At 54.1% G+C, this 25,633-nt stretch overlaps 2 protein-coding genes across 6 annotated transcripts in view; one reads left to right on the forward strand and one right to left on the reverse strand.

Annotated features, from left to right (window-relative positions):
• Positions 1-25,633, reverse strand: part of LOC102116847 (cadherin-23) — a 77,822-nt gene that overhangs the window by 39,012 nt on the left and 13,177 nt on the right. The window lies entirely within an intron of this gene.
• VSIR (V-set immunoregulatory receptor) lies at positions 2,623-25,082 on the forward strand. Of its 3 annotated transcripts, XM_074001872.1 has the most exons (8): positions 2,623-2,801; positions 11,065-11,189; positions 14,081-14,509; positions 15,185-15,241; positions 20,192-20,299; positions 22,625-22,652; positions 23,757-23,950; positions 24,126-25,082. In XM_074001872.1, exons 3-8 carry the CDS (start codon positions 14,395-14,397, stop codon positions 24,161-24,163), a joined length of 540 nt encoding a protein of 179 aa, XP_073857973.1. In that variant the 5' UTR covers positions 2,623-2,801; positions 11,065-11,189; positions 14,081-14,394; the 3' UTR covers positions 24,164-25,082. The 3 variants fall into 3 exon arrangements, with proteins under 3 accessions (XP_073857973.1, XP_005565644.3, XP_073857974.1); XM_005565587.4 differs by lacking the exon at positions 11,065-11,189; XM_074001873.1 differs by lacking the exon at positions 11,065-11,189 and having other exon boundaries at positions 14,163-14,509.

Raw genomic sequence — 25,633 nt, forward strand, 5'->3', positions numbered from 1 at the left:
CAGAATGAACTATCTTTGCAATCTCTCATGTTCTCTTCGAAAGCTCATGTGGATTTTACATCCTTCTCTATCATTGTTCCTGCTTGTTTTCCTTAAAAATAGTGGTGGAGGCCCCAAATATTCAAATAAAGATGACTGTCAAGGAAAGCCACCATGTCCATCTTGTGGCTCTGCAGGACCTGCAGGCAGCTGTGAGTACTCACTACTGGTGAGGGGCCCAGCCTCGAACCCTCCTGAGTCCCCTTACCTGCCGGCAAGAGTACAAGAGCACCACCTTGCAGGAAAGGGGCTGAATTCCAGCCTCCCTGTTGGGGAGGGAATGCTGACGTTTCCCACTTTCCCAAACTCACCTCCCAAATTCCCTGGAAGTGGGTCTAACCATTGTGTAGGCTGCAGGGGAGGGGAGTGAAGAGTTTGAACAGAGTTGTGCCTTGGAGCCCCTCCTGCTCTGAGACCAGGTCTGGGCTTGAGAAGGGAAGGTGGGTTTGATTTCTTCTGGTCTCTGGAGGGAGGAGAAAGTCAGTGCTCCAAAGGCCCTCTAAGCTGAGCCCTTCCTGTCCTATCCTGGTGTTGAGGAAACAGCGCTTGAGGTTTCTGGACCATGGTCCTTGGGCAATGCCTGTCTCACCCTGATGCAACCCCAGGAGGCTTAGTGGTGGGCAGTGTGGCAGGGAGAAAGGAAGTGAAAAGGGGGAGGGAACTGGGCCCAGCTCAGAGGCTCTAGCCCCCTGCGGAAGGGTTTGGCAGGGCAATTGCTCCCCTTTCTCTAATTCCAGGTTCTCCCCAGCTGCTAGGCCCTGGGGCAGAGGGAGTCTGGTTTCAAGGGTGTCCTTAGCAAGGCCAGTCCAGGAAGGGTTGAGATGGGGTGGTGCTCTAGGGTCTTGCCCTTAAGGGACCACCCTCACCTGTGCCAGAGGATGTCAGGGTGAGAATGGCCCAGTGTCCACCTGATCTCAGTTGGCTTTGTACCTCCCCTGGTGGAAGGGAGCTCACGCTGTGCCAGCAGGAAGGGCCTTGGGCTGCCTCCCGAAGTGGGGTCACAAGGCCAGGAGCATGCCCAAGGACCTGGGTTATGTCCTGGCAGCCTCTGAAGCTCCCATCCTGGGGGAGTTCCCTGGCTCCATAGGAACTGGGCCTGCACAAGGTCACTTAGTAATAGCATGATGCCTCAGCCTTCATCTGTTGTAGCCTTTCCTGCCCTGAGAGCAAGGGCTACGGGCCTCCAGAGAGCCCATGACTTGGATCAGGTCACCCACAAGGCCCCCAGAACTCCTGGCTCCCATTCAGTCCTGTTACCCTGGTTCCTCACCCAGTCAGATTTTGGGTGTCCTCTGCCCCTCAGCCTAGGAGTCACCTATGAACCCAAGATCCCTAAAGGGCCAGAAAAACCCCTGGAAGCTTCAGCTAGACTGGGGTAAACTGAGTAAAACGGCTGTGCTCTTCCACTCCTTTGATCCCTGGCCACGATCACCTCAGCTCCTCCATCACATAATCACTCACTCATTCATCGGTTTGTCCATTCAGATAAAAGTGCAATAAACACCTTCTCCACGCCCAGCTTTGTGCTTGGGACTCGGAAACATCAGGGAGAGGTTTGTAGTTTAGCTCCGGAGGGCAGAAGAGCCGGAAGAAGAACCAACTGCTTGGTTATCTCAGGCAGGAGGTGGTAGCTGAAGGGAGTGTGGACAGTAAGGATTTGCGGGGGGAAAAGGAAGGGTCAGGACATTTTGTGAAGTGGGAGGACTTAGGCTGAGCCCTGAGGGATGAGAACAATTTGGAGAGGAGAGGAGAGACATTCCAGTGGTGCCAGCAGTGCTGGGTGTGGGTGCAAGAGCAGAGGCACTAGAAGTTAGGGTGCATCAGAGTGTCCTGCAGATATCCAGGCACCAGGGAGGGAGGGCTGGTGCACAGCCGGGCTGACAGCTGAGGCCTCTGCCGGAGGTGGGCTTGCAGGATATGCTGTGGGGCACGCCAACAGGTGTTGCCTGCATACCTGTCTGTGTCCCAGGGTAGGGATGTGCTGATCCTGGCGTGCAGTCCTGCATCTGTTCTCTGTGTGTGTGTGTGTGTGTGTGTGTGTGTGTGTGTGCACACACTGGAGTGTGTGCGCGCGCGCGCATGCACTCAGGGTGCCTTAGGCTCTGAATCTACAGTTAAACTGGTTCCAGCTTGCCTAGCTCTTCACAATGTTAGATTTCATTCATTCACTCATTCACTCACTCATTCCACAACTGGGAGTGCCTACCACATACCAAGCCCTGGTCTGGCTGGATGATGTAAGGTACAAGTCTGTCCCCAGACCACTCAAAGGCTGGTGGCTGAGGGCAGATGAAAGCCATGGTAACGTCTGTCACGCTGTGAGAGGTAGATCTGCTTCTTAGGCTGCGCAGCAATAATAATCTTCTCTCCAAAGGACTGGGGGACTGTAGAACGGGCTTTAAACTGCCGATCAAGTAGAGTTGACTCGCTGGGACGCACACTGGCTCCCCACCCACGGGGCCGGTCTCCGGGAAGCCCCTCCTCTGAGAGGCAGTTCCCCCACACGCCCCGCCGGGGGCGCTGCGCGACGGGGGCGGGTGCCTGGAGCGCGGCGCTGGGGCCGCCCGCTGCGCTCACTAGCTCGCACTCGCTCGCACTCACTCGCGGGAGGCTTCCCCGCGCCGGCGGCGTCCCGCCCGCTCCCCGGCACCAGAAGTTCCTCTGCAGGTCTAACGGCGACATGGGCGTCCCCACGGCCCCGGAGGCCGGCTGCTGGCGCTGGGGATCCCTGCTCTTCGCCCTCTTCCTGGCTGCGTCCCTAGGTAAGGTCGGGGGAGGCGGGGCGCTGGGGAAGAGCTGGGAGAAGACAGCAGACTGGAGTGGGAACTGTGGGATGGGGGCGTCCTGGGAGCCCTTTCAGCCTGTGTGACCGTGCACCCCACTCCACCCACCGCCCGGAGGCTGCTGGGACCACTGGGCAGGGTGCAGTGGCGACTGTGCCAAGTGTCCCAGATAGGCATCAGGCACATCTGCATGCTCTGATAGCTGCCCAAGTGGCAGGCAGGGCTGTCCCTTGAGGGCTGCCCAGAGAGCCCCAGGCACAGGTAGCTTCTGCAGAGAAGGAGAGGCGCAGGGTGGGGTTGGTCAGTGTGTTCTGATGGATGTCACCGGCTTTTGACAGCTGGCATCTTTTGGCCCCTCTAGTCTCAGGGCTCTAGTGCTGCAGAGGACACAGAGGGCGTGGTATGCTCTGCCCTGGTGAAACCCCTGGCTGAGCCTTGGTGGGCACTGGTCATGGTGGGCCCACTTTCAGACACAGAGGCAACACTGCCCACCTGGTCCCGATTCTAAGGGTCTGATAGCCCAGGAATAAGTGGTCAGCTGATTCCTGCCATCCTAGCAAGGCTGCCACTCAGGGACCAGTGTGGGGTACTGGGGAGGATGTGGGACACTCTCCAGCTCAGCCACGAGCCCCTTCTAGGTCCCTGGATAACTTACGGCATCTCTCTGGTCTCAGTTTCCTCAGCTCAAACACAGAAGCCCACACAGGGAAACACCACTTTCCCCTTCCAAAGTCCAGACTGTCAGCATGTTCAGACAGTAGCCTAGCCTGAACACAGGGGTTCCTGGGCTGGGGGCAGAGGCCCTGGTACCCATGGCCTGGTTGCCTGGTTCTTGCCTGCCCAGAGCTGAAGAGGCTGGATCTCTTCAAAGAGTCTGTGGAACCAAACTTTATGGGGAGGGCCCAGGGAAAGTATGAGTCATGCAGGGACTCAGAGGGAGGCAGGAGGGAGGTGGAGGGCTTGGCAGAGGGACCCAATGGGCGGGATGGAACAGAAGGAGAGGGTGACGGGATAAGAGGGATAGGAGGAGGCTGAACCTGGAAGATACCTCAGCAACCTGGGTGCCCACAGGCTGCCGGCTATCTCAGCACTTGGAGGGTGGCCTGGGCCTCTGAGGAGAAGGAGGGCTCCACATGTCGCAGACACAGCTGCCTAAGCCCCAGGGTGGATGCTCCTCAAGGTGACAGTCAGAGGGAAGAGGAGAACGGGAGGTGGAGTGGACAGTCTCAGCACCAAGGCCACGGCTTACGGCAGGGCATGGCTTCCAGAAGGAACAGGGGACGGTGGCAGGCAAGTCAGCATCCCACCTGTCATGGGCCACCTGCCCTGCCCTGTCCTCCCAGGTGACCCTGTGAGACCCTTCCTGCTTTCTTGTCCACTTCCTGCCCTCACTTGGCTGGGCTGCCCTCTGTTCAGCAGCCCCAATTTGAGAAACAGTTCTAGAGATCCAGGGCACAGGGACCCAGCTTGCAGAGCACCCAGTAGCAGAGAGGCCCCAAGAGGAGCTCGGGACGCCTTCCCCTGTATTGCTTATATAGCCATGGGGCCTTTACTCTCAGAGGTCTTGGCTACTCAAACAACATGGTACACCAAAGAGCCATCTCTTCCTGGGCCCAGCACAGGGAGATGATTTAGGCTGGCTGCAGCTTTCCACTGAAAGGAGTCAGAAGCATTTGAATTGCTCTGGGACCTCAGTATTCTGAACTGTGACATGGACACACTATAATAGATATTGACCCAACTCCCCAGGACAGTGTGCACCGAGGGGCTAGCAGATGGGAGGCCTGGTTGCAGGCGTGGCCAGCAGGATCTGTAAGTTGAGAAGATTGATCACAAGCCTGCCGAGGTGCTGGGCTGCCCTGGGTATGTTGCCCAAGGTCAAAGCCTTTATGCCAGGAAGGTGAGATAGAGTGTCCGGCACCAGCCTGTTCTGCAGCTCTTGGGTTTGGGCCAGCACTGAGGAGAATGGTAGTAATGAATGTGGTGTTCAGAAGCCCAGCAAACACCAGAGATACTCCTTTCCTGGGCCTGACTCAGGGTGAGATGGGTGGAGAGGTACACTTGGGACCAGGACCCAGCAGATCTCAAGGGTGGCAGAGCCTCTTCTTCCCCACAGATATTCCCAGGACCTGAGGCAGTTACTGTCCTTGCCCTGTCCTCATGGGTTGACTCAGGAGTCCCAACCTCTGGGATGAGCACATTTAAGTTCATAGAAGTGTACTGGGGTTAGGGACGAGAGACCCCATCTTCCTCTTCACAGCAAACCAGGCTGCAGGGCCTTGTTGAGTAACCCAGTGCTGCAAGCCTCTGACGCAGCAATGGTCAGCTCTTAGGAAATCCACAACCCACTGCCCAGAGGCTCTGGAGTAGAGAGGAACAGCCTCGAGGCCAGTCCCTTGCATGAGGGGGCATCTACCCAATGCCAGGGACACCCAAGGGCCAGCAATACTGGGAGCCCCTTGCTGAGCTGTACTGGTTGTTCGTGTTTCCTCCCAAGCAGGGCAAAGGTTCTGCTGAGGTCTGACCTTCCTGGGAGAGGGTGATCCAGGCAGGAGTGTGCTGCTGAGATGCTAAAGGGGCCACCTCCCTATCCGCACACAGTGTTTGGGGTCTTAGGCCTGAGCGGATGAAAGGAAGAAAGAGATCCTCAATGACGACCCATTGGCATACCAAGTATTGAGGTATCAAGCCCCACATACCAAGCTTGAGGCCCCAGGCTTTAGCCAACCAATGATCCAGGGTCAGTCCGGTCTCCCAGGGGAGGGTGGGCCAGGGATCAGCACTGTGGCTTCCAGTGGCCCCACAGATACCCTTAGCAGCAGTCCCGGCACGCCTGTGTATGGCAAAGCCAGGGACTTGCATGCCAGGGCTTCCGTACAACCCCTTGCTTAACTCTTGGGCTTTGCGAGTCACTCAGACCTAGGCTCAAATCCCAAGATGGCCATTTACTGCTCTGTGATATTGGACAAGTTATTCAGTATCCCTGAGCAGGTTCCCCTACCTCTAAAACGGGGATGATGATAACACTTCCCTTGGAGGGCTACTGTGAAGAGTCAATGAACGAACACTTAACACAGCACCCGGCTGCTCGTGAATACTGTGTAATGTTATGGGATTTCTTGGCTTCTGCAGGCCACATGCCACTGGTTTTCCATCTAAGGTCCTTGCTCTCTACAGGGCCTTACGGAGTGCCCAGGGCCTGGGAACGCATTGGTGAGCTTCACTGGGACTAGATTCTCCAAAACCTGGAGTGTGAAGGGTGCATGGGCTGCATCCAGTTACCTGTGAGCCCCGATGGGTCCTCACAGTCTGAAATGCCCACGGAGGTGCCTACAGGTTCTCCTCTTAAAGTTATCTGGAGATGGGGATATTGAAGGCAAGCCTGGTCCTGGGTTTGCTAATCTTGGTGGGATCTTTCTTACATTTGATTCTTTTACATTCAGTCCATTCACTTTGGCTGGCTATCCCCAAAGACAAAGACAGTGGCCACCATCTTGCTCATCAGTGAGTAATCCAGTAATGAGGTTGCTCTGCTACTTACCAAGCCAAGCAAGCCCATTCCTTTAGCCTTTCTGCATAGGATCTTATTTCCCATGGGGACCTGGGGTCAAACCCTGCCTTTGCTGTTCACTCATCATGGGAACACAAACACACACTTCCCCTTTGCGCAATGGACAGGTTGGGTGACATGGTCTCAGTGAGGCTGACCACCCTCCTCTGAAGGGTAATTCCACACCGGTGTTTCCCTAGCTGCAGTCATTTGCTTATCACCTTTGTGATCTCTGCAGTGTCTGCCCTTTCATAATATTTAGTTATTTTTTCTTTAAATCTATTCATTCTTTTATTTGCGTATGTAGATTTTTAAAAGGAAACTTTTTATCGCTGTCATTAGTGGAAAGCCAGTATCACTTGTCATAAATAGAACAAAACCATAAAAGTACGTAACAGGAAAACCATATAAGGGTATTAAATTCTAGTGGGAAACTTTAGCCTGGGAAGGCTCTGAGTCTGAAAACTGCTGTTTTCCCTTGCGAAAAATTAAAATAAAATAAAATTTTAAAAGAAAAGGAGATTAGCAAGTGAGAGAGAGAGGTTTTAGAGACATATTAGCATCAAACTGGGCCTTTCTCTTTGAAAGGGAATAACCTCTTCTATATATGATTCAATGTTATTTAATGTAAAACCAAAAGTAAAACTATGTGGTAGACGTGGCAAGGCAAGCTGGGCTTTCATTGGTCATGACATTTGTCCATCTTCAGGAAGGAGGTGGGGCCTCCAGTCAGTCCCCAGCTACCTCTAGTCTCTAGAGAGTAGTCAGATGGCACCAGACCTCCAGAGGCTGACTACCTGGGTTCAGATCCCGGCACCATCACTTATTAGTTGTAAGGCTGTGGGCAGGATACTAATCTCTCTGTGCTTCCTTTTTCTCATCTGTAGAATGGAGATGATACTAGTACCTACCTCATAGGGTGAAGGATTACATAAACTAACCCATGTAAAAGTGTTTAGAATGAGGCAGGGCACGGTGGCTCATGCCTGTAATCCCAGCACTTTGGGAGGCTGAGGTGGGAGGATCACTTGAAGCCAGGAGACCAGCCTGGACAACATAACTAGACCCCATTGCTACGAAAAATTTAAAAATTAGCTGGGCATAGTGGCATGTGGCTGTAGTCCTAGCTACTTGGGAGGCAGGGGTGGGAGGATAGCTTGAGCCCACAAGTTTGAGGTTACCGTGGGCTATGATCTCGTTGTCACTGCATTCCAGCCTGAGTGAAGAGCAAGACCCTAGCTCTCTAAAGAAAACCTACCAAACAGCCAGGCACAGTGGCTCACGCCTGTAATCCCAGCACGTGGGGAGGACGAGGTAGGTGGATCACATGAGGTCAGGAGTTCAAGACCAGCCTGGCCAACATGGTGAAACCCCGTCTCTATTAAAAATACAAAAATTAGCCGGGCGTGGTGGTGGCGCCTGTAGTCCCAGCCACTCGGGAGGCTGAGGCAGGAGAGTTGCTTCAACCTGGGAGGCGGAGGTTGCAGTGAGCCGAGATGGCACCCCTGTACTCCAGCCTGGGCAACAGAGTGAGACTCTGTCTCAAACAACAACAATAAACCCAACCAAACAAACAAGTACTTAGAATGATGCCTGGCACAGAATATTAGGGGGCAAAAAGACTTGAGATGGACCCTAAGGACGTCTTCATGGCATAGGAGCATGAGGGTGGCTGGCTGGAGCTGGGAGCCTGGCCTGCACACAGTCCTCCTCCAAAAGGGCCTGGGGAGTCTGGGAGGGGTTCATGCACAGAAGCATCCACGGGCCAGGACCTCTGGCCAGCTGTCTAGGCCCTCCCCGGGGAGGCATGCTAGCCTCCAGCCCCAGCCCCGGATGCAGGACGCTTTCCCAAGGTGCTGGAAGTGCCGCTTCCTTCAATAGAGCCTGGCTTCCCCTTCCCAGCCCCCTCGGTCTGATGTGAATGGACACTTCCTGCGGGGGCAGGTATCAATAAACACATCTGAGATGCCCTTTGTCCTCACTGGCCAGAAAGCCCCAGGGCAGACTTGCTGGCTTCAGGCCCTCAGCCTTTTCCTTGCCACGCTTCCTTTCTTAGCCTTGGCAGACCCAGCCTGATTGATCCATGCCTCTGTTTCCCTCTACATCTTGATAAAGACAGAACATAGTCTTTTCCTACAGCCCCAGCCCCAGCCCGTGGACTATCCTGGGGGATGGGGCCTTGCGGGGAGCTGGAACCAGGTCCCATTCTCTTTGGGATGTCCTGTGAGACCAAGGACGGGACCTTTTGCATCTAGTGCGGGGCCAGCCACAGCAGTCAATTAATAACTGCTTACTTGACAACCCCTAGCAGCTGGTCAGAGTTCAGCTGTTTGGGTGGGGCCTCCTAGGCGCGACTAACGAAGCTTGGGTCCCACCTCCAAAGGCTGGGGCGTTGCCTTGGCGACTGTGGGCTAAGCTCACGCCCTGTCATGAAAAACACACAAGCCTGTCCACACCCACACACACCCATCCCGTGCACACTCACAGGGGTCACCCGGGGCCTGCTGGGTGTAGAGAGGTGAAGGTCACAAAAACTGGTGTTCTGAGAAGATGCCAACAAGAGCTCCTTTCCCTTGTACTAGGACAGAAACATCTGAGGGTGCCACAGCTAGAAATCACAGGCACAGGCCCAGGCCCAAGTTCTGAGCAGATGCCCCTGATGGAACTCTGCATCCCCACAGCCTCCCTGCCTGGGCCTGGCCCATGTTAGGACCTTGGTAAATATTTGCGGAATGAAAGAATGATGTTTTCAGCTTGGGTCTGAGGCAGAGCAGGAATGTTGCACGGAGGGCGTGGAGGTCAATGCACGGTCAGTTCATTCTTTCTAAATAGCTGAAGGATGAGGTATCAACCCTGCCTGCCCACTGGAGGGTTCTGGAGAGGTGGGGGCTCTTCCTGTCTGCAGTGCTGGCCCATCCAAGGTGTGAATCTCAGCTCAGTCACGCAGGGCTGTGTGGCCTTGGGCAAGTCACTTCTCTGAGTCTGTTTCCTCATCTTTAAAGTGGGGATGATACCACCCATGTCGGGGGTGTTATGAGAATTAAATGTGACAGGTATAAGATGCTCAGCAAGTGCCTACACATAACACATGGTCATAAGACAGCTCTTCCCTCCTGGCCACAGGATTTTAGAGCTGGAGGGGGCCTCGGAACATGGGACAGCCCTCAGGTTAAGATGAAGAAAGGGAAGCTCAGAGAGGGGTGGGACCTGCCCAGGGGCACACAATGAGGGCACAACTAAGTGGACACTGAGGCCCCAGGACCTTGCAATCCAAGCGAGAGTTTTACTCTTGAGACTCAGGCTTTCCCAGGTTCACGGCACTCTTCCTCTAGGTGGCCCTGCCTCTTTACCTAGTGGCAGGTGGCGGGTGGGGGTCTGGGGGCACTGGGTCTTGACAGCAGCATGGCAACCAGACGGTTCCCGCCTGGCACATGCTCTCAGGCCCAGGCCCCAGGTCGTTTTCCTGTCCCACATGCTCTTTGGCCACCCTGGAGCCAGGAGCCTTCCTCCCCACCCACTTTCCCCGGTCTCCGACAATGACCCAGGTGTCCGAAAGGATCTGTTCCTGACAATAAGCAACATCCTCTTGCCAAAGAATTGTAATTTTAGCCGGGCTGAACAGCTCCCCTGACAACACACGTGCATGTGCGCAGACGTGGAGGCCGCAGGGCGCGTGCAGGCCCCTCTGCACACTGTGCACTGCCCCTCTCCCCAATACCATGCCTTCGAGTGTCCTCCTGAGGACAGGCTGCCGTGCGCCTTGTCCCAGCTGGAGTCTCAGACACAGTAAATGGGGTGTTTTCTGGCCTTCCCTCCCTCCCCAGGACAAACCCCCGTGGATCCTTGTTTTGTCCTGTCCCTCTGGTTTGTCCTGGACCCTCTCCTGTCTGGCCCTCTTGCTTGAAACTGGACATCCTCCCCTGCTCCCCAAACTTGAATCCTAGGGCAGCTTCTCCGTTTTTCTAAAAAGAGAGCGACTCCTTTGGGACCTGTGGGATGGGTGGCCAGTGTGTGAGGGGTGGGGCAGTGTGGGGGATTGAGCAATGCCCCCTCTACAGCACTCCCTGAACCCTGCTTTCTCTCTGATGCACCCACCCCCATCCTCCGTGCATCTCAAGGAAGTTGCCTCCAGGGGAGAACATACCTTCCCCACTGCTGCGGGTGCTATGGGTACAATCCTGGGGTCATTAACCCCATTGCTTAGACCCTGAGGGCTCCCAGCCTGGTGCCCTGCCCCACCTTGTTCACAGGGATACTCAGGCCAACAACCACGCTAGCCCCCCTTGTCCACACCTCTGTCCACTTGAGGGCCCCCAACCCCACCCAGCTCAGCTTTGGCCGCCAGCTCTACTTTACCTGCCCTGCCCTACCCACCCCTGGCCTGCAGCCCTGTGTCTGCTGAGCCAGCCCTTCAGCCAGCCCCCAAGGTGTGTGTCCTGGTAGTAAATACTACCGTAACTAAAGCTGGAGCTGAATTCGGCTCCCAGCCCTGGGGTGGCTCTGGGGTAGGAGGCAATGCCAGACAAAGGGAGAAAGGGGCAGAAGCTGGGAGAGGTGCTGGTCAGACCTGCCACATGGCCTGCTGGGGAAGGGGGCAGCACAAGACTCACTCTTGGGGCGGGTTGTGGTTCTTCCTGGGAGCATGTGGGAGAGCCCTTTCCCTAGGTCCTCCTCACTTCTTTTTCCCGGCAGGGCCATGGTTTTGCAGCTACACCCACCCCACTCAGGTGTGAAGGGGAAGTCCAGGCCAGCACGGACAAAACCAGGGGCACAGCCAAGCTTCCTGGGGCTCCTTTTCCACTGAGCCTGCTGCAGGGGTAAGGGCAGTGGGTTAGCAGTCAGAGGAGAGTTGGCTAGTCCCTGCACTGCCAGGCTTGCCCTGGGGACCCTGGGTGGATCATCTCCTCTCTTGAGTCTGTGGGTCAGATTTGTAGCATAATGGGTTTGGGCAGTAGAGTCCCATGCCAGCTAGCCCAAGGAGCCACACTCATTCATCACAAACTCCAATGTCCATAGGGCCAAGAAACCACGGTGACAGAGCGAAGCAGGCCAGGTGGAATTATTAGGGAGTAGTACGGACTGTGGCGAACTGGAGTGCTGGTGCCCCCCAAAAGCTGCTACTGAGCTCCAGCTGACAGTTGCCCTGTGGGAAAGCTGGTTTAGCGTTATCTTCTGATTTTCTAAGGAGAGCTGGAAGTCAGAATTTTCATGTCAAATTCTTGGTTTTTAAATGTTGCCATCTCAAGAAAATTAAAAAGATTTTGAGGATCCAATGAAATATGTGTGAAGACTGGATGTGGCCTGTGGGCTTCCAGTTTCTGGACTTTTTTCATCAGTGTAGTGTCTACATGCCTGAGTTTAATTCTGGCTCTAGCACTTGCTTGCTGTGTGATCATCAGTGAGTTACATAAGTTCTCTGTGCCTTAGTTTCTTCATCAGTGAAATGGGAATAAAAGTAATACCTTATATCATTGTTAGATAAGCCCATGAAACCCTCAGCACAGTGCACAACACATGCTATGTCTTCTTATTATGGTTCTACCTAGATCTTGCACCACCTGAGGTCCCCCATGCTCCCGGCTTTGAGTTCATACCTTCTGGAACTCTGGAACTTCAGTCCAACCACTTTCCCTTTCTGGGTCTCTGTGTTTCTGCCTGAAAAGGAATCCTGTATCTTGCCAAAGAAGTTCTGAAATCTCTGCTCACCCTGACAATGACTCTAAAAATCTGGGGCTCCCAGACTTGGCTCTCTGCCTAAAACTGCACTCCTCCAGACATGCCATTTGGGGCTTTGCTGCCTTTGGAGACTCTCCTTTAAACACAAGCCACCCAGGATCGGATCACAAGTTGTTATCAGTCATTCACACCTTAGCAGGAAAGCCTTTAAAGCTGGCTTCTCCATCCCACTGTGCTTCTCACTCCTAGGAGGCGCTTCTTGACTTGCTGAATGAATTAGAGACCTGTCTAACTCCCAAGTACCAAGCACCGACTACTCGCATGGCACTTGCAGAACACTTCATGTGAATTATTACTAACCCTAGCCTCAACTCTGCCAGGGAAATGTGTTCATTTCTGGGTGAAAACATCTGTGAGTGAGGAGTTGGGGCTCAGCGTCTAAGTGGCCCACAGCTACTGGTCCAATGCAGGCTGGCCAGCTCCAGAAGCCCCACCAGGCTGCCTCTCTCTTGACTGGACAAGGCTTTCAGCTCTTCCAGTGGGTCTCAGCCTGCCGCCCAGGGTCCTGGGCTCTAAGGGCAGGGAAGGGGCATCTGAAGGAGGATGTGGTGTTATCTTGGCTCTGGGCAATGCCCCTGGCTGGGGCAATGAAAAGGATGTATCAGTTTGGATTCTGTACATAGTTCTAACCCTCCTTTCCTCTCTACTAGACCCACAACAGCCTGACATGCCATTTAAAATAAAAATACCACTGGCCAGGCATGGTGGGTCACACTTGTAATCCCAAGACTTTGAGAGGCCGAGGCAGGAGAATTGCTTGAAGCCAGGAGTTCAAGGCTAGCCTGGGCAACAGAGGGAGACCCCGTCTCCAAAACAAATAAATTAAAAATAAAAATAACACTAACGTGTAATAATTGTAGGTATCCCTCAGAGATCTGCAGAGGGCATTAGAGCTCACATCTTGTGTTCTCGTCTTTCCCTCATCTAGTCCTCTCACAACCCTGCATTGTAGCCAATAGTTTTCTCACTGCACAGATGAGGAAACTGAGGCTCATACAGTTAGAAACACGGCCTCTAGCCCATATTCTGTTTTCAAAAGCTCATGCTTTTGAGGGTCAACCCGATTAAATGCCGGAGGATTGGGATAAGGCAAAGTGGGCCAGGGAATTGCTTCATTTTCTTGGTGAAAAAAAAGCAAACAGAACTAGACAATTTTCCAACATTGGCTGGGAGGAAGTGCACGGATGAGATGACCTTTCACGTATTCTCTGTCCCGGTCCCTCAGACACTGAGTTTTCCCATTTTCACACTACCTTGCTTAGGACACCCTTTCTACTGGCTGAAATCCTATCTATGCACCAAGTCCAAAGACCCTCCCTCCTTCAGGAAGTCCCTGACTGTCCCCAGAAGGCTGTTTCCTCCCTCCTCCAAGTGACCTGAGGGTTGGCACTGGATTGCCTTTGCCATGGGGTTCTACTCTTGAGAATGCAGACCTCATCTGCTCAAGGGGAGGCCATGCATTCAGCATGCAGGTGAGATGCAGCACCCGGCCCAGGCCTTGCACAAGCAGGTGCTCTCAGTGCTCCCTGGTGAGGACGGGAAGGCATGTTCAGTCCTAGGAGTAGGAAGGGGCAGAGGTGTTGATGACCCCTACAGAGCGGCCAAGGACAAGGAGCTGCTGTTCCAAACAGCCTTTCTGCTCCCCAACCTGCCTCCCACCCAACGGGCTGTGCATACACTCTACTGGGAAGAGGGACACACCCGACTGCATTGCTTCCCTCCGAGTCTCTCCCTGCCCTGTCTAGCATCCAAGAGCACCCCTAGTTGGGGAAGCTTCTGTGGCTCCCCCCGCAACAGCCTAGGATGGAGTGGGGTTCGTGAACAAATGCAGAAGGCAGTCTTAGGGAGGTCAGCTGACATGCCTGGGGCCTGAGGCTGGGAAGTAGCTGAGGCCAAGGTTCTTCCCTGCTCTGGGGGTGCCAGGAGTAGCGCTGGATCAGTCAGGTGACAGGGCTCTCCTCTCTCTGAGCAGGTCCGGTGGCAGCCTTCAAGGTCGCCACGCTGTATTCCCTGTACGTCTGTCCCGAGGGGCAGAACGTCACCCTCACCTGCAGGTTCTTCGGCCCTGTGGACAAAGGGCATGATGTGACCTTCTACAAGACGTGGTACCGCAGCTCGAGGGGCGAGGTGCAGACCTGCTCAGAGCGCCGGCCCATCCGCAACCTCACGTTCCAGGACCTTCACCTGCACCATGGAGGCCACCAGGCTGCCAACACCAGCCACGACCTGGCCCAGCGCCACGGGCTGGAGTCGGCCTCCGACCACCATGGCAACTTCTCCATCACCATGCGCAACCTGACCCTGCTGGACAGCGGCCTCTACTGCTGCCTTGTGGTGGAGATCAGGCACCACCACTCGGAGCACAGGGTCCACGGTGCCATGGAGCTGCAGGTGCAGACAGGTGAGGGCATCCTGCACGTGACAGCCCGGCGTGTGTGGAGGGCTGCCTGTCTGATGGTGTGACCATGCATGACACTGTGCTGGGCAGAGTGTGAGGCTGCATGGGTAGCACTGGCACTCCAGGGAGTGTGTGGGTGAGATGGGGTGGTCAAGGGTGTGTAGAGTGTGGGTGTGTTGTTAGCTGGAGTGATGGAGAGGGAGGGTGTACCTGGCTCCGTTTGGGACACTGAGATTTTTTAATGTGTGAGGCTGTAGGTACCTGGGCTGGGAGTGTGACTGCTCATGGTGACATTGTGGCTACCGTGGGTATAGGCATCAGCAGGACGGATTGGTGCCCTGGGGCATGACTCAGTAGATGGCTGAATGGCTGTTGAGGAATATGTGTGTGTGTCTGTCTCTCTGTTCAGGTGAGAGTGCAAGGGCCCGTGGTTCGGGTAGAGGTGTGGGCGCCGGCGGGTATCCACATGCCACTGGGAGTGGCATGAGAATGGGCTGGGTGAGAACATGCCAGGGTGTGTGTGTGGGTGCACGTGTGTGCAGGCTGCCACTGGGCCAATACTGCTGAGTAGGCACTAGCGTGAGAACCTGGGGCGGGAGGGGGACACTGGCCTGGACAAGCCTCCCTGGCCTCCTGGGCCTGACACCCACCTAATGGCCCTTCTGTTTGTCCCCACAGGCAAAGATGCACCATCCAGCTGCGTGGCATACCCATCCTCCTCCCAGGAGAGTGAAAGTAAGGGACCATCCTCTTGCCCCTTCTGGGTTATCTGTTCTCTTCTGTCCTCATCCTGCACCCAGACCCTGTTTGGAACTCTGGCCTTGTCACCCCAAGCCCACAGAAACCCCAGTCCTCCTCCTCCTCTGCTGCTGCACATCCTTTCTGCTTCCTCCTTGGTGCAGCCCCCAGAAGCCCACTCGCCTTCCATCTGCTCTGGAGTCTCTGCTCCTCTTGCCTCTCTGGAGTGGCTGTGCCTTGGCAGTCACCTTTGGCTGGGGAAAGTGCCTCATGACAGGTACTGGGTGCCTCAGGCAGCTAAGTGCTGCCCTTCCCACCAGCCCCCTATGACTTCGGAAGGCTGGGGGTCTAGAATTCAACTACTTCAGATTTCTGTGTTCTGTGTTTCTGTGTTCCTCAGATGTTCTCTGTTGTAGGGGAGGGAGGAGGAAGAGGCTCAGGAAGGGGAACAGAACTACCTTTCCTGAGTTCCCACTGTGTGCTGGGCACTGGACTAAGTATTACTACTTCAGGGATATATATATATTATATATATATTATATATAATATATATATAATATATATGTTATATATAATGTAATATAATATATAATATATTACATATATGTGAAATATATAGTATATATATATTTTTGAGACACAGTTTCACTCTGTCACCCAGGCTGGAGTGCAGTGGTGTGATCTGGGCTCACTGCAACCTCTGACTCCTGGGTTCAAGCAATTCTCCTGCCTCAGCCTCCCGAGTAGCTAGGATGAGATTACAGGCATGCACCATCACGCCTGACTAATTTTTGTATTTTTAGTGGAGACGGGGTTTCACCATGTTGGCCGGGCTGGTCTCAAACTACTGACAAATGATCCAACTGCCTTGGCCTCCCAAAGTGCTGGGATTACAGGCGTGAGCCACCACACCTGGCCTCAGGATTTTTTTTGAGAAAGAATCTCGCTCTGTCACTCAGGCTGGTATGCAGTGGTACAATCACAGCTCACTGCAGCCTCAAACTTCTGGACGCAAGTGATCTTCCTGGTTCGTTCTCCCAAGTAGCTGGGACTATAGGCATGCATCACCATGCCTGGTGAATTTTTAAAAATTATTTTTGGGGTTAGGTGTGGTGGCTCATGCCTGTAATCCCAGCACTTTAGGAGGTCAAAGACAGATCACTTGAGGCCAGGAGTTCGAGACCAGCCTGGTCAACATGGTGAAACCCCGTCTCTACCAAAAATACAAAAATTAGCCAGGCATGGTGGTGTGCGCCTGTAGTCCCAGCTACTCAAGAGACTGAGGCAGGAGAATCACTTGAACCCAGGAGACAGAGGTTACACTGGGCTGAGATTGCGCCACTGTACTCCAGCCTGGTGACAGAGCGAGACCCCATCTCAAAAAAACAAAACAAAACAAAACAAAAATTTGCCTGGCATGGTGGCGGGCATCTGTAATCCCAGCTACTCAGGAAGCTGAGACATGAGAGGTGCTTGAACCTGGGAGGCAGAAGTTGTAGTGAGCCGAGATCACACCACTGCACTCCAGCCTGGGTGACAGAGTGAGACTGTCTCAAAAAACAAAAAAATCACTTTTGGTAGAAATGGACTCTTGCTATGTTGCCCAGGCTGGTCTCGAACTCCTGGGCTCAATTGATCTTCCCACCTTGACTTCCAAAGTGCTGGGATTACAGGCGTGAGCCACCACGCCTAGCCTCAGGGAATTCTTATAAGAACTCTATGAAGCAGGCATCACCATCTTCTCTGTATCCATGGGAACAGAGGCCCAGAAATGTATGCTAACTTGCCCAAGCTCACATAGCTCAGGGCAGCATAGCTGGGATCTGGTTGCAGGCCTGCTTAGCTCTGCTTACTCACCTTCTTCTCAGCTTGGGGCTGTGCAGTGGGTAGCAGTTAGCCCCTGGTGCTTGCTCAGAGAGGTGCCCTACAGGGTAAGGGGGCAGTGCTCTAAGGGTGCCTGGCACTGAGAGGTTGGGTGAAAATACCCAGCAGCTTGGAGACAAAATGCAAGGGCACCTCCCTCTTCTGAGTACAGGTCTTGGCTTCCACATCCCTCTACACCCTGTATGTGTCAGGCATCCAGTGGGGACCACCCCTGCTAGGCCCTGCAGATACAAAGGCATCCAGGAGGACATGCACGAGGACCTAAGCTGGAATGGGGATCAGCTAAACCAAACCCAACTCAAAGGCTACATTGACTTTTTACTCAGCTACCCTTTTTTCCAACCAACAAACAGGCCAAGAGCAAAATTAGAACATGCATTTTGGTCGGAGCCATGTTGGTCAGGCTGGTCTCGAGCTCCTGGGCTCAAGTGATCTACCTGCCTGGGCTCCCCAAAGTGCTGGGATTACAGGATTGAGCCATTGTGCCCAGCCCCAGTCGCAGCCTCTTAATGTTATCCTTGGGAAGTAAGAGTGTAGCTTGACTGTGAAATAACACGGAAGTACAAGTTGGCCTGAGGTAGGGGAATGAGACTAGAGAAGCTGGTGCCCAAGGAGCTCCTGCATTGCTGAGGGGCTGTGGTTTCTCAGTGAGCTCAGAGAAGGGGGCCAGGCAGCTCATCTCCCTGTGAACTTCTTCCTGCCTCCCCAGTGCAGCAGAATGTGCTGTCTGCTTTCACCCAGCTTCCTCCCTGGGAAACCAGGCAGCCCAACCCTCAGCAGCCAAACTCCCTCCTCCACATATCCCCGTGGGCTACCAGGCAGGCCCTGGACAAAGGCTGCCTGAGCAGGCCAGGCCCCTCCCATCCCCCCCTGCTGTGTCAGGGCCTGGCACATTCCTTAGTGCGGTGTCGGCAGCTACCTCTGCCAGCGCCTGATCACCTTCCCAGGATAAGCCTGGTTCTGGATGGTGAGCAAGCATGCCTGCCCTCCCCTGTGAGTGCCAGCCCAGGCACTGGCCACGCTTGGGGGAAGGGGTGGGGAACTGTGGCGAGGCTGAGCTCTGCAGAGATGCCTGCGGCTTCAGAGAGCAGCTGGATCCACAGACCTGTCCCCAAACCTCTGCGCCCCTCTGCCCCAGAGTCAACTCAGCCCAGGTTGCAAGGAAGCCTCAGGCTCTTGAAGAGACATTAAGTCCTGATCTGATAGAGGGGCCACAGAGGGGAAATCTCCATGTGGGGACAGAAGTTAGGCAGGAATATCTTTGTCTTTGGAGAGCTCACCCTCCAAAGGCAGACAGGGAACAGGCATCAGTGGCACCTGGCAAAGCTCACAAAATGTTGCTTAGTAGCCGTCCAGAGGAGACCTGCTTTGATCACTAGAAGAGAGTGCTTTGCAACTGGCTTCTCAAATATTGCCCACAATAAGGTCCTTTGATGGGGGTTTTGAAATACTGAGGTGTCTAGGTTATAGAATGTCTTTACTTTCAATATTCCACGTCAAAATGCAGTCTTGCTGAGATCTGCAGGGAACCTGCTGTAATGTGGAGCAGAGCTTGCTTTGTAATTAGCATAGCAACTGTTCCTCTACCGGTGGGTACTTCTAAAGTGCCTGAAAACAGTTTGTTCTCATTTGCGGTATGAACAAACCTCCTGAAAACTTGTTTACACTGTCGAATTGTAGAGCAAAACAAAAACAGACTTTATTCCCAAACAAATAGCGCAAAGGCAACATGTAGACCACAGCCCATCTACCTCTCAGGGGCGAAGCTGACACTGTGACAAGGTATCCCAGCCCATCTTTTGGCTCTGGGAAAGGCTAAAATTGGGAAGGAAATGCGTTTATGTTGGTTGTGGTTCCGAGGGCTAAACTCCTGCAGTCAGCAGATGGCCTGAAATAAATCAAACCTCCCCATGCTGTTGGGACAGCAAAGCGGTACAACCTTTTTGGAGGGCAATTTAGCAATAGCCTAAAAGAAAATGCACATACTCTTTGGCTCAGCACTTTGACCGCTGGGAATTTACTACAGATTTCCTTCCTGAGTGAGCCAGGCTGCATGCACAAGTTGATTGCTACATGATTAGTTATGCTGAAAACGGAAACAACGTGTTTACCAACAGGGGACTGCTTCAATAAATTTAGTGGGAGCAATGTGATAAAACCCTAAGCAGAATGAGATAGGTGAGACAGAGAGATGTCCACGCTGTGCTCAGTGGGAAAAGCATTGTCATATGATCCTGCATCTGTTGTATTTGCAGGGAATATGACTAGGACCACAACACAGAAACCGGCACACAAGGATGGTCTCTTCAGAGGGGCTCTTGGTACAAAGGGAGAAGAATATTTGAATATTTTTTTAAGCTTGTACTTTTTTTGGTAATTTAATAAGTTTAAAATTGAAAAACATTGGACAAGGATTCACGTTTTTCTAGTTCTCACCTCGGGTGTTTCTCCTGTGACTTGTGTGGCAAGATCAAGGGGTTCCAGAGGCCCCGTCCCAGAGCTAAGGAGTCTCTGGGATGAGTTGGGGCTTTTAATCTATTATGATAAAACATATATAATGTAAAATTTATTTGCCATTTCAACCATTTTAAGCCTACAGTTCATGGCATTAATTACATTCACAATGTGCAACCGTCACCGCTATCTATTTTCAAAACTTTTCCATCACTTAGGCTTCTTTTGACCTTGAGCTCTGTGGCATGGGTCTGCGAAGGCCCTGCTCTCCCTTTTCAGGGAATAACCTGTAGCCAAGGGTGTTCCAGCTGTCCCTTGTGGGCTGGGATGAGGACTCTGTTCCCTCTCTTGCCTGGAGCCGCCTGAGCTGTAGGTGACTAGTCTTATTTCTGTATGCTCCAGGTGCATATGGCGGCAGGCACAGGGCTCTCTTTGAAAGGAGAACCCCTTATCTTCCATGCCTCTGCAAGTCGCTGGGGGTCTAGCTGTGGGACTCCGGGGAAAGGCGGGTCTCCCTGCTGCCTGGTCTTCCCTCTTTGGGCCTCAGTTTCCACTTGGGAGGAGCAATGGGAATGGGGCTTCACTCTGGCTACCTCTCTGCCCTTTCAGACATCACGGCTGCAGCCTTGGCTACGGGTGCCTGCATCGTAGGAATCCTCTGCCTCCCCCTCATCCTGCTCCTGGTCTACAAGCAAAGGCAGGCGGCCTCCAACCGTCGTGAGTACTCCTGCCTGCCTGGGGTGGGTGGACGGTGCAAGTGACCTGCTCCAACCCCCAGCTCAGCGCCTGGGATTAGCAGGGCACGATGCAGGCACGATTCCTTTCCATTTGAGAGTTGGGAGCTGCTGCACTTCTGGCCAGGAGCTGGGCAAAATGGCCGAGAGAACGGAGGCATGCCATTTCTGGGGACCAAGTGCCCACCAGCCCCTTTGGCTCCCAGGCAGTGCTGGCCCAGCACTCAATACATGTCTTCTGAATGAATGATCATATGGAGTAGCTCAAGTTGCTTTATAAAAATGCTGCCACTCAGAGTCCTTGGGGGACCTGTTTAAGGTATAGGCATGCTTGTTTTGTAATTAGTAGCAATTGTTGAGACAAAAAATGACTTTTGGAATATTAGAAGTGGAAGGGGTCTTACAGATAATGTAGCTCAACCCTTTCTTTTTCCAGATGAGAAGGCTAAGATCAGCGGGGTTACATAACTGGCTGAATGTTACATAACTTAGTAAGTGGCAGAGCCAGGACTCGATCTCAGAGCTTTCAACGCATGCTCTTTCCAGGGAATAGAAGTCCACTGCATAATAAAAATGCTCTCACTTACTCCTCATTGCAACTCCAAGAATTTGGTCCTACCATTGTCCCCATTTTACTGATGGGCAAACGGAGGCACAGAGGGGTTAAATAACTTGCCTAAGGAACCACACAGCAAATAAGTGGTGGGGCTGGGCTTTAAGTCATGGGCACAAACATCTTTCACCTCCCACCCTGGCCAGGTGACAGTGCCCCTTGCCTGGGTCCTGACCCCGCGCATGAGTCTTGGTTAGTCTGAGTCCTCCAAGAAGGGGCTAGGGAGTTTTTGTCCTTGCTTCCCCTCCCTGGCCTCTTCCCCTCTGCCTGGCTACAGAAGTAACGGAGAAAGGATTGCTCTGGCGCCAGGTGGCTTTTGGCTCACAACTTATTTCCTGTGGCCGGCCCTTAACAACTTGTCATCCCTCCCTCCCCTCATTCCTGGGGGCTCCCACATGGAGCCCCATAGTGGGTCACTCGGGGGCTATGGCCACCTCACCCTTGCTCTCAGAACTCCCCTATTCCTCTCCTAGAACCCACCACAACCTACCTGCAGGAGGAATACCCATGGCTGGGGGTGGGTGGGGGCAGGTAAAGGGCTTGGAACAGAAGAGCAGCCCCGGGCAGCAGGGCATGGGGAGCAGCATTGCTGCCTCGTGGAAGGCTGGCCCGCAGAGCCTGCTCAGGAATGAGGCACTCTCAGGAAGAAAAGGAAAGGGCTTGGAGCCTTGAGGAGGGCAGTTTGCTGGAGAGGCCAACAGGTGTGGATTTCCATCCTGCTTTGGATTGAGCCTCAGTTTCCCCAGCTCTAAAATGGAACCAACAACCCTCACCCCAAAGGGTGGTGCAGAGGATGAGATGAGGGAATACCCGTGTGCACCTGCGCGAAGCCTGACCCATGAGTCGGCCGTAAACAATAGCCATGATTCGAATAGATTTCAGGAACTTTTGGGTAACTTCCCTGTGTTTGTTCTGTTGTTGTGCCCCTCCCCCACCATCCGTTTCCCCATCGTAATCGGCAGTAAAGCTCCTTAAAACGAGAAGCATCTGTGGGAGGACGTGGGGTGCTGCATGAAAGAGGGAAGTTGGGGTCACTGCATCTAATTGGTGGCCAGTTTAGGGGGTGGGGTGTCCCAAGGCTGAGGCAAGCGGCAGCAACTTAGATGAGAAGCAGAAAGTAAGTGAAGTGGCTGGGAAGTGATCGGGGACTCGCACCTTGTAAGGTTTCCCTGAGAGATGTCCCCTAGAATGCCACCCTATTAGGCAATGTAGGGGATGGACAGAGAGGACCAGGAGCCCTCTAATTAGCCACTGACCTTAAACAGTAAGTCATGGCTAAAAACCGGAACCTGGCAAATGTTCAAACAAGAGACATCAGTTAGCAAACTCAGGAGTTGACCTTTGGTCAGTACTTAAATCTGAAGGTCTGACGCTGTGTAAGCCAAGCCATAGGAGAAAGTGCTGGCTGCCTTTGGCCTTTTGATGGCAAATAGTGTTCTTACACACTTGGAAAATGCAGATAGAGTTTCATTTATCAGTCGTCAAAATGGGCCCCTCGTGGAGGCCCCATCTGCTGGACAGACACGCAGATCACTGCTGGACAGCACCCATGTGAGCAGAAATGGAGTCTGGAGCTGGGCAGGGCCCTCCTGGGCTCGCTCCTGTTCCCTGCAGGGCATCTGCCAGCAGAGGCAGGCATGCTGTATGGGGAAGCCTTCCCTTCCATGACCAGCTTCTCTGTCTGTCTGTCCCTAGGTGCCCAGGAGCTGGTGCGGATGGACAGGTAAGGCCCATGGAGACCTGCTTGAGAAAACTTCCTAGGCCGGCTATCCAGGAAGAGATACTTCTGTGCAGTAGGGGCCCTGTTTAGCCACCTAGAGCAGCTGGTCAGAAGAGCCTCTGCCATCTGCTGCTGAAGGCTGCACATCTGTGCGGATTGGCTACTCTCCTGCCACCCCCACTCAGCAGGCTGAGCTCTGATTCTGCTCAGATGTGTCGTGCACCCACCTTCGGGTCTCAGTGGTCAGCCTGGGCCAGGATGGGGACAGGGAGGAAGCAGCTGATCTGGCGCAGACAGTGAAACACGCAAAGGACGCCTGCGGGCCCAGCCCCAGCCACACCCCTTGAGCTGTGCCTCCTGCCTGCAGAGAACTCCAAGGAGAAAGCTGTCGGACTGCTGCAGGCCACAAGGGCAGAGGCTGAAGGGTCCCAGAGTGGTGCAGCGGGCCGGGTCTAGGGGCAGAGGGGATGGGGACTGTGTATTGGTGTGCTCTGGGCAGGAAACTGGCATGCAGCCTGGCCTGGAGGATGTGCTCAGGGAACCCGAGTTTCTGCCCCGGTACCTGCAACACCAAACGCAAAGCTCCTCTAGGTGTTTGAAAGGGATGCTCTTCAAGGCAGGTTGAAGGAAGTCCTGCTTGCAACCCACCTAGAAAGAGTTGCAGGGGTCTTCAGAAGTTATCCTACTCCCAACCGGGAAGAGAAGAGAACCCCTCCCCTCAGCTCAAGACAGGCTTTGGGGATGTTCGATCCTAATGCCATCAACTCTATTGACCAAAGAGAAACTTGTCCCCAAATTCCTGAGGCTGAAGTCCTGGAAGTGTCTGTGATTTTCGGCTTCCTGGCTGTGCCCAGGGTTGATGGTCGGGGAGGAGTTGGCGTCTGTTCTGGTGGGCCCTGATGCCCTCAGCTCAGGACAGGTGGGCAGGTGCAGCCCATGCCCTTTGCTCTGTGGGCCTGGCTCCTGCCTTCTTGCTTGGAGATGCTCCTGAGGCCTGGGGATGGGGATGTAGGTGAGAGGAAGGGAGGAGAGAAAAGCCGGGGGCAGGGAGGGTAGAGTTCATGCTCCAGACAGCACAGGTGACCTTCCATTCTGATTCTGTGGCAGCAACACTCAAGGGATTGAAAACCCTGGCTTTGAGGCCTCATCACCTGCCCAGGGGATACTGGAGGCCAAAGTCAGGCACCCCCTGTCCTATGTGGCCCAGCGGCAGCCTTCTGAGTCTGGGTGGCATCTGCTTTCGGAGCCCGGCACCCCCCTGTCTCCTCCAGGCCCCGGAGACGTCTTCTTCCCATCCCTGGGTAAGTGTTTCCTGACCTTCACAGCACCATGACCTGTAAGGTCATGACCTCATGGCCTGCAGGGCGTCGGCCTCGCTCCCTACCCTCCCTGAAGAGTTCCACAGCCTCATGGAGTGGGGTTGAGGGGTGAGGGACAGAGGAGCCCCCATTCACTTTGCTTCTCCTTTTTTTGCAGACCCTGTTCCTGACTCTCCAAACTTTGAGGTCATCTAGACCAGCTGGGGGACAGTGGGCCGTTGTGGCTGGGTTTGGGGCAGGTGCATTTGAGCCAGGGCTGGCTCTGTGAGTGGCCTCCTTGGCCTCGGCCCTGGTTCCCTCCCTCCTGCTCTGGGTTCAGATGCTGCGACATCCCAGAAGCCCAGACCCTCAACCCCTCTGGATGCTACATGGGGACGCTGGATGGCTAAGCCCTTGTTCCAAGGATTTTGGGGTGCTGAGATTCTCCCCTAGAGACCTGAACTTCACCAGTCACAGATGTCATATGACTTAGTCTTAAGAAGTCTCAGAATGTCCAGCCCGTCAGCAGTTCTAATTCTGAGACATGAGCCTTGGAATGTGGCAGCATCAGTGGGACAAGATGGACACTGGGCCACCCTCCCAGGCATGAGACACAGGGCACTGTGGAGAGACTTCTCCCCCATGGCCGCCTGGGCTCCCCCATCTCGCCTGAGGCTGCTCTTCTGTCAGACTTCCTCTTTGTACCACAGTGGCTCTGGGGCCAGGCCTGCCTGCCCACTGGCCATCGCCACCTTCCCCAGCTGCCTCCTACCAGCAGTTTCTCTGACGATCTGTCAACAGGTTAAGTCAATCTGGGGCTTCCAGTGCCTGCATTCCAGTCCCCAGAGCTTGGTGGTCCCGAAACGGGAAGTACGTATTGGGGCCTAGTGGCCACTGTGAGCAAATGGTGTCTTGGGCAATCTGAGGCCAGGCCAGATGTTGCACCACCCACTGAGATAGTGGTGAGGGAGGTGGGTGGGGCCTTCTGGGAAGGTAAGTGGGGCCCCCCACCCTCCCCATCCTCTACTCCCGCTGCTCAGCCTGGGCCATTGCAAGGGTGCCACACAATGTCTTGTCCACTCTGGGCCACTTCTGAGTGTGAAGCGGGATGCTATTAAAAAACTATGTGGGGAAACAGGTGCAAACCCTGTGGATGGATTGTAAGAGCCAGTTTAAATCCGCACTGTGCTGCTCCTCCCCCACCCCACCTTCCACCCCATACAATCTGCGCCTGGTGGAGTCTTCACCGCAGGGCGACTGGGGGTGGGGGTGATGTTCCCATCTCCTGCTTGTGGGCATGCCCTGGATTTGTTTTTATACGCATAGGCAAGGGCAGTCCTTTGTGGAATTGTGATGGGAGGATTTTAAAGCAGGGGAGGAGAGTGGGGGGCATCTCTGTACACTCTGGGGGTAAAACAGGAAAGGCAGTACCTGAGCATGGGGACAGGTGAGGTGGGGCTGGGCAGACCTGTAGCGTTTAGCAGGATGGGGACCCCAGGGACTGTGGAGGGCGTAGTCCAGCCTGGGCATTTGTCTCCTAGCAGCCTACACTGGCTCTGCTGAGCAGGGGCCTGGGTGCCGAAAGCCAGGATTTGGGGCTAGGCAGGCAGATGTTCACCCAATTGCTTGGGGGGTTGGGGGGATGGAAAAGGGGAGCAACTCTAGGCTGCCTGGCAGCAGTGAGCC

Source organism: Macaca fascicularis, chromosome 9 (genome assembly GCF_037993035.2).
Source record: "Macaca fascicularis isolate 582-1 chromosome 9, T2T-MFA8v1.1".
In the NCBI taxonomy this organism is placed as follows: domain Eukaryota; kingdom Metazoa; phylum Chordata; class Mammalia; order Primates; family Cercopithecidae; genus Macaca; species Macaca fascicularis.

What these genes read in the sequence shown, in the direction of transcription:
- VSIR (XM_005565587.4), top strand. Translation starts at nt 2,720, where the DNA reads ATGGGCGTCCCCACGGCCCCGGAGGCCGGCTGCTGGCGCTGGGGATCC. An exon ending in GGAGCTGCAGGTGCAGACAG is followed by an intron (nt 14,510 to 15,184) that starts GTGAGGGCATCC and finishes TTGTCCCCACAG; the next exon opens with GCAAAGATGCACCATCCAGC. An exon ending in CGTCTTCTTCCCATCCCTGG is followed by an intron (nt 23,951 to 24,125) that starts GTAAGTGTTTCC and finishes CTTTTTTTGCAG; the next exon opens with ACCCTGTTCCTGACTCTCCA.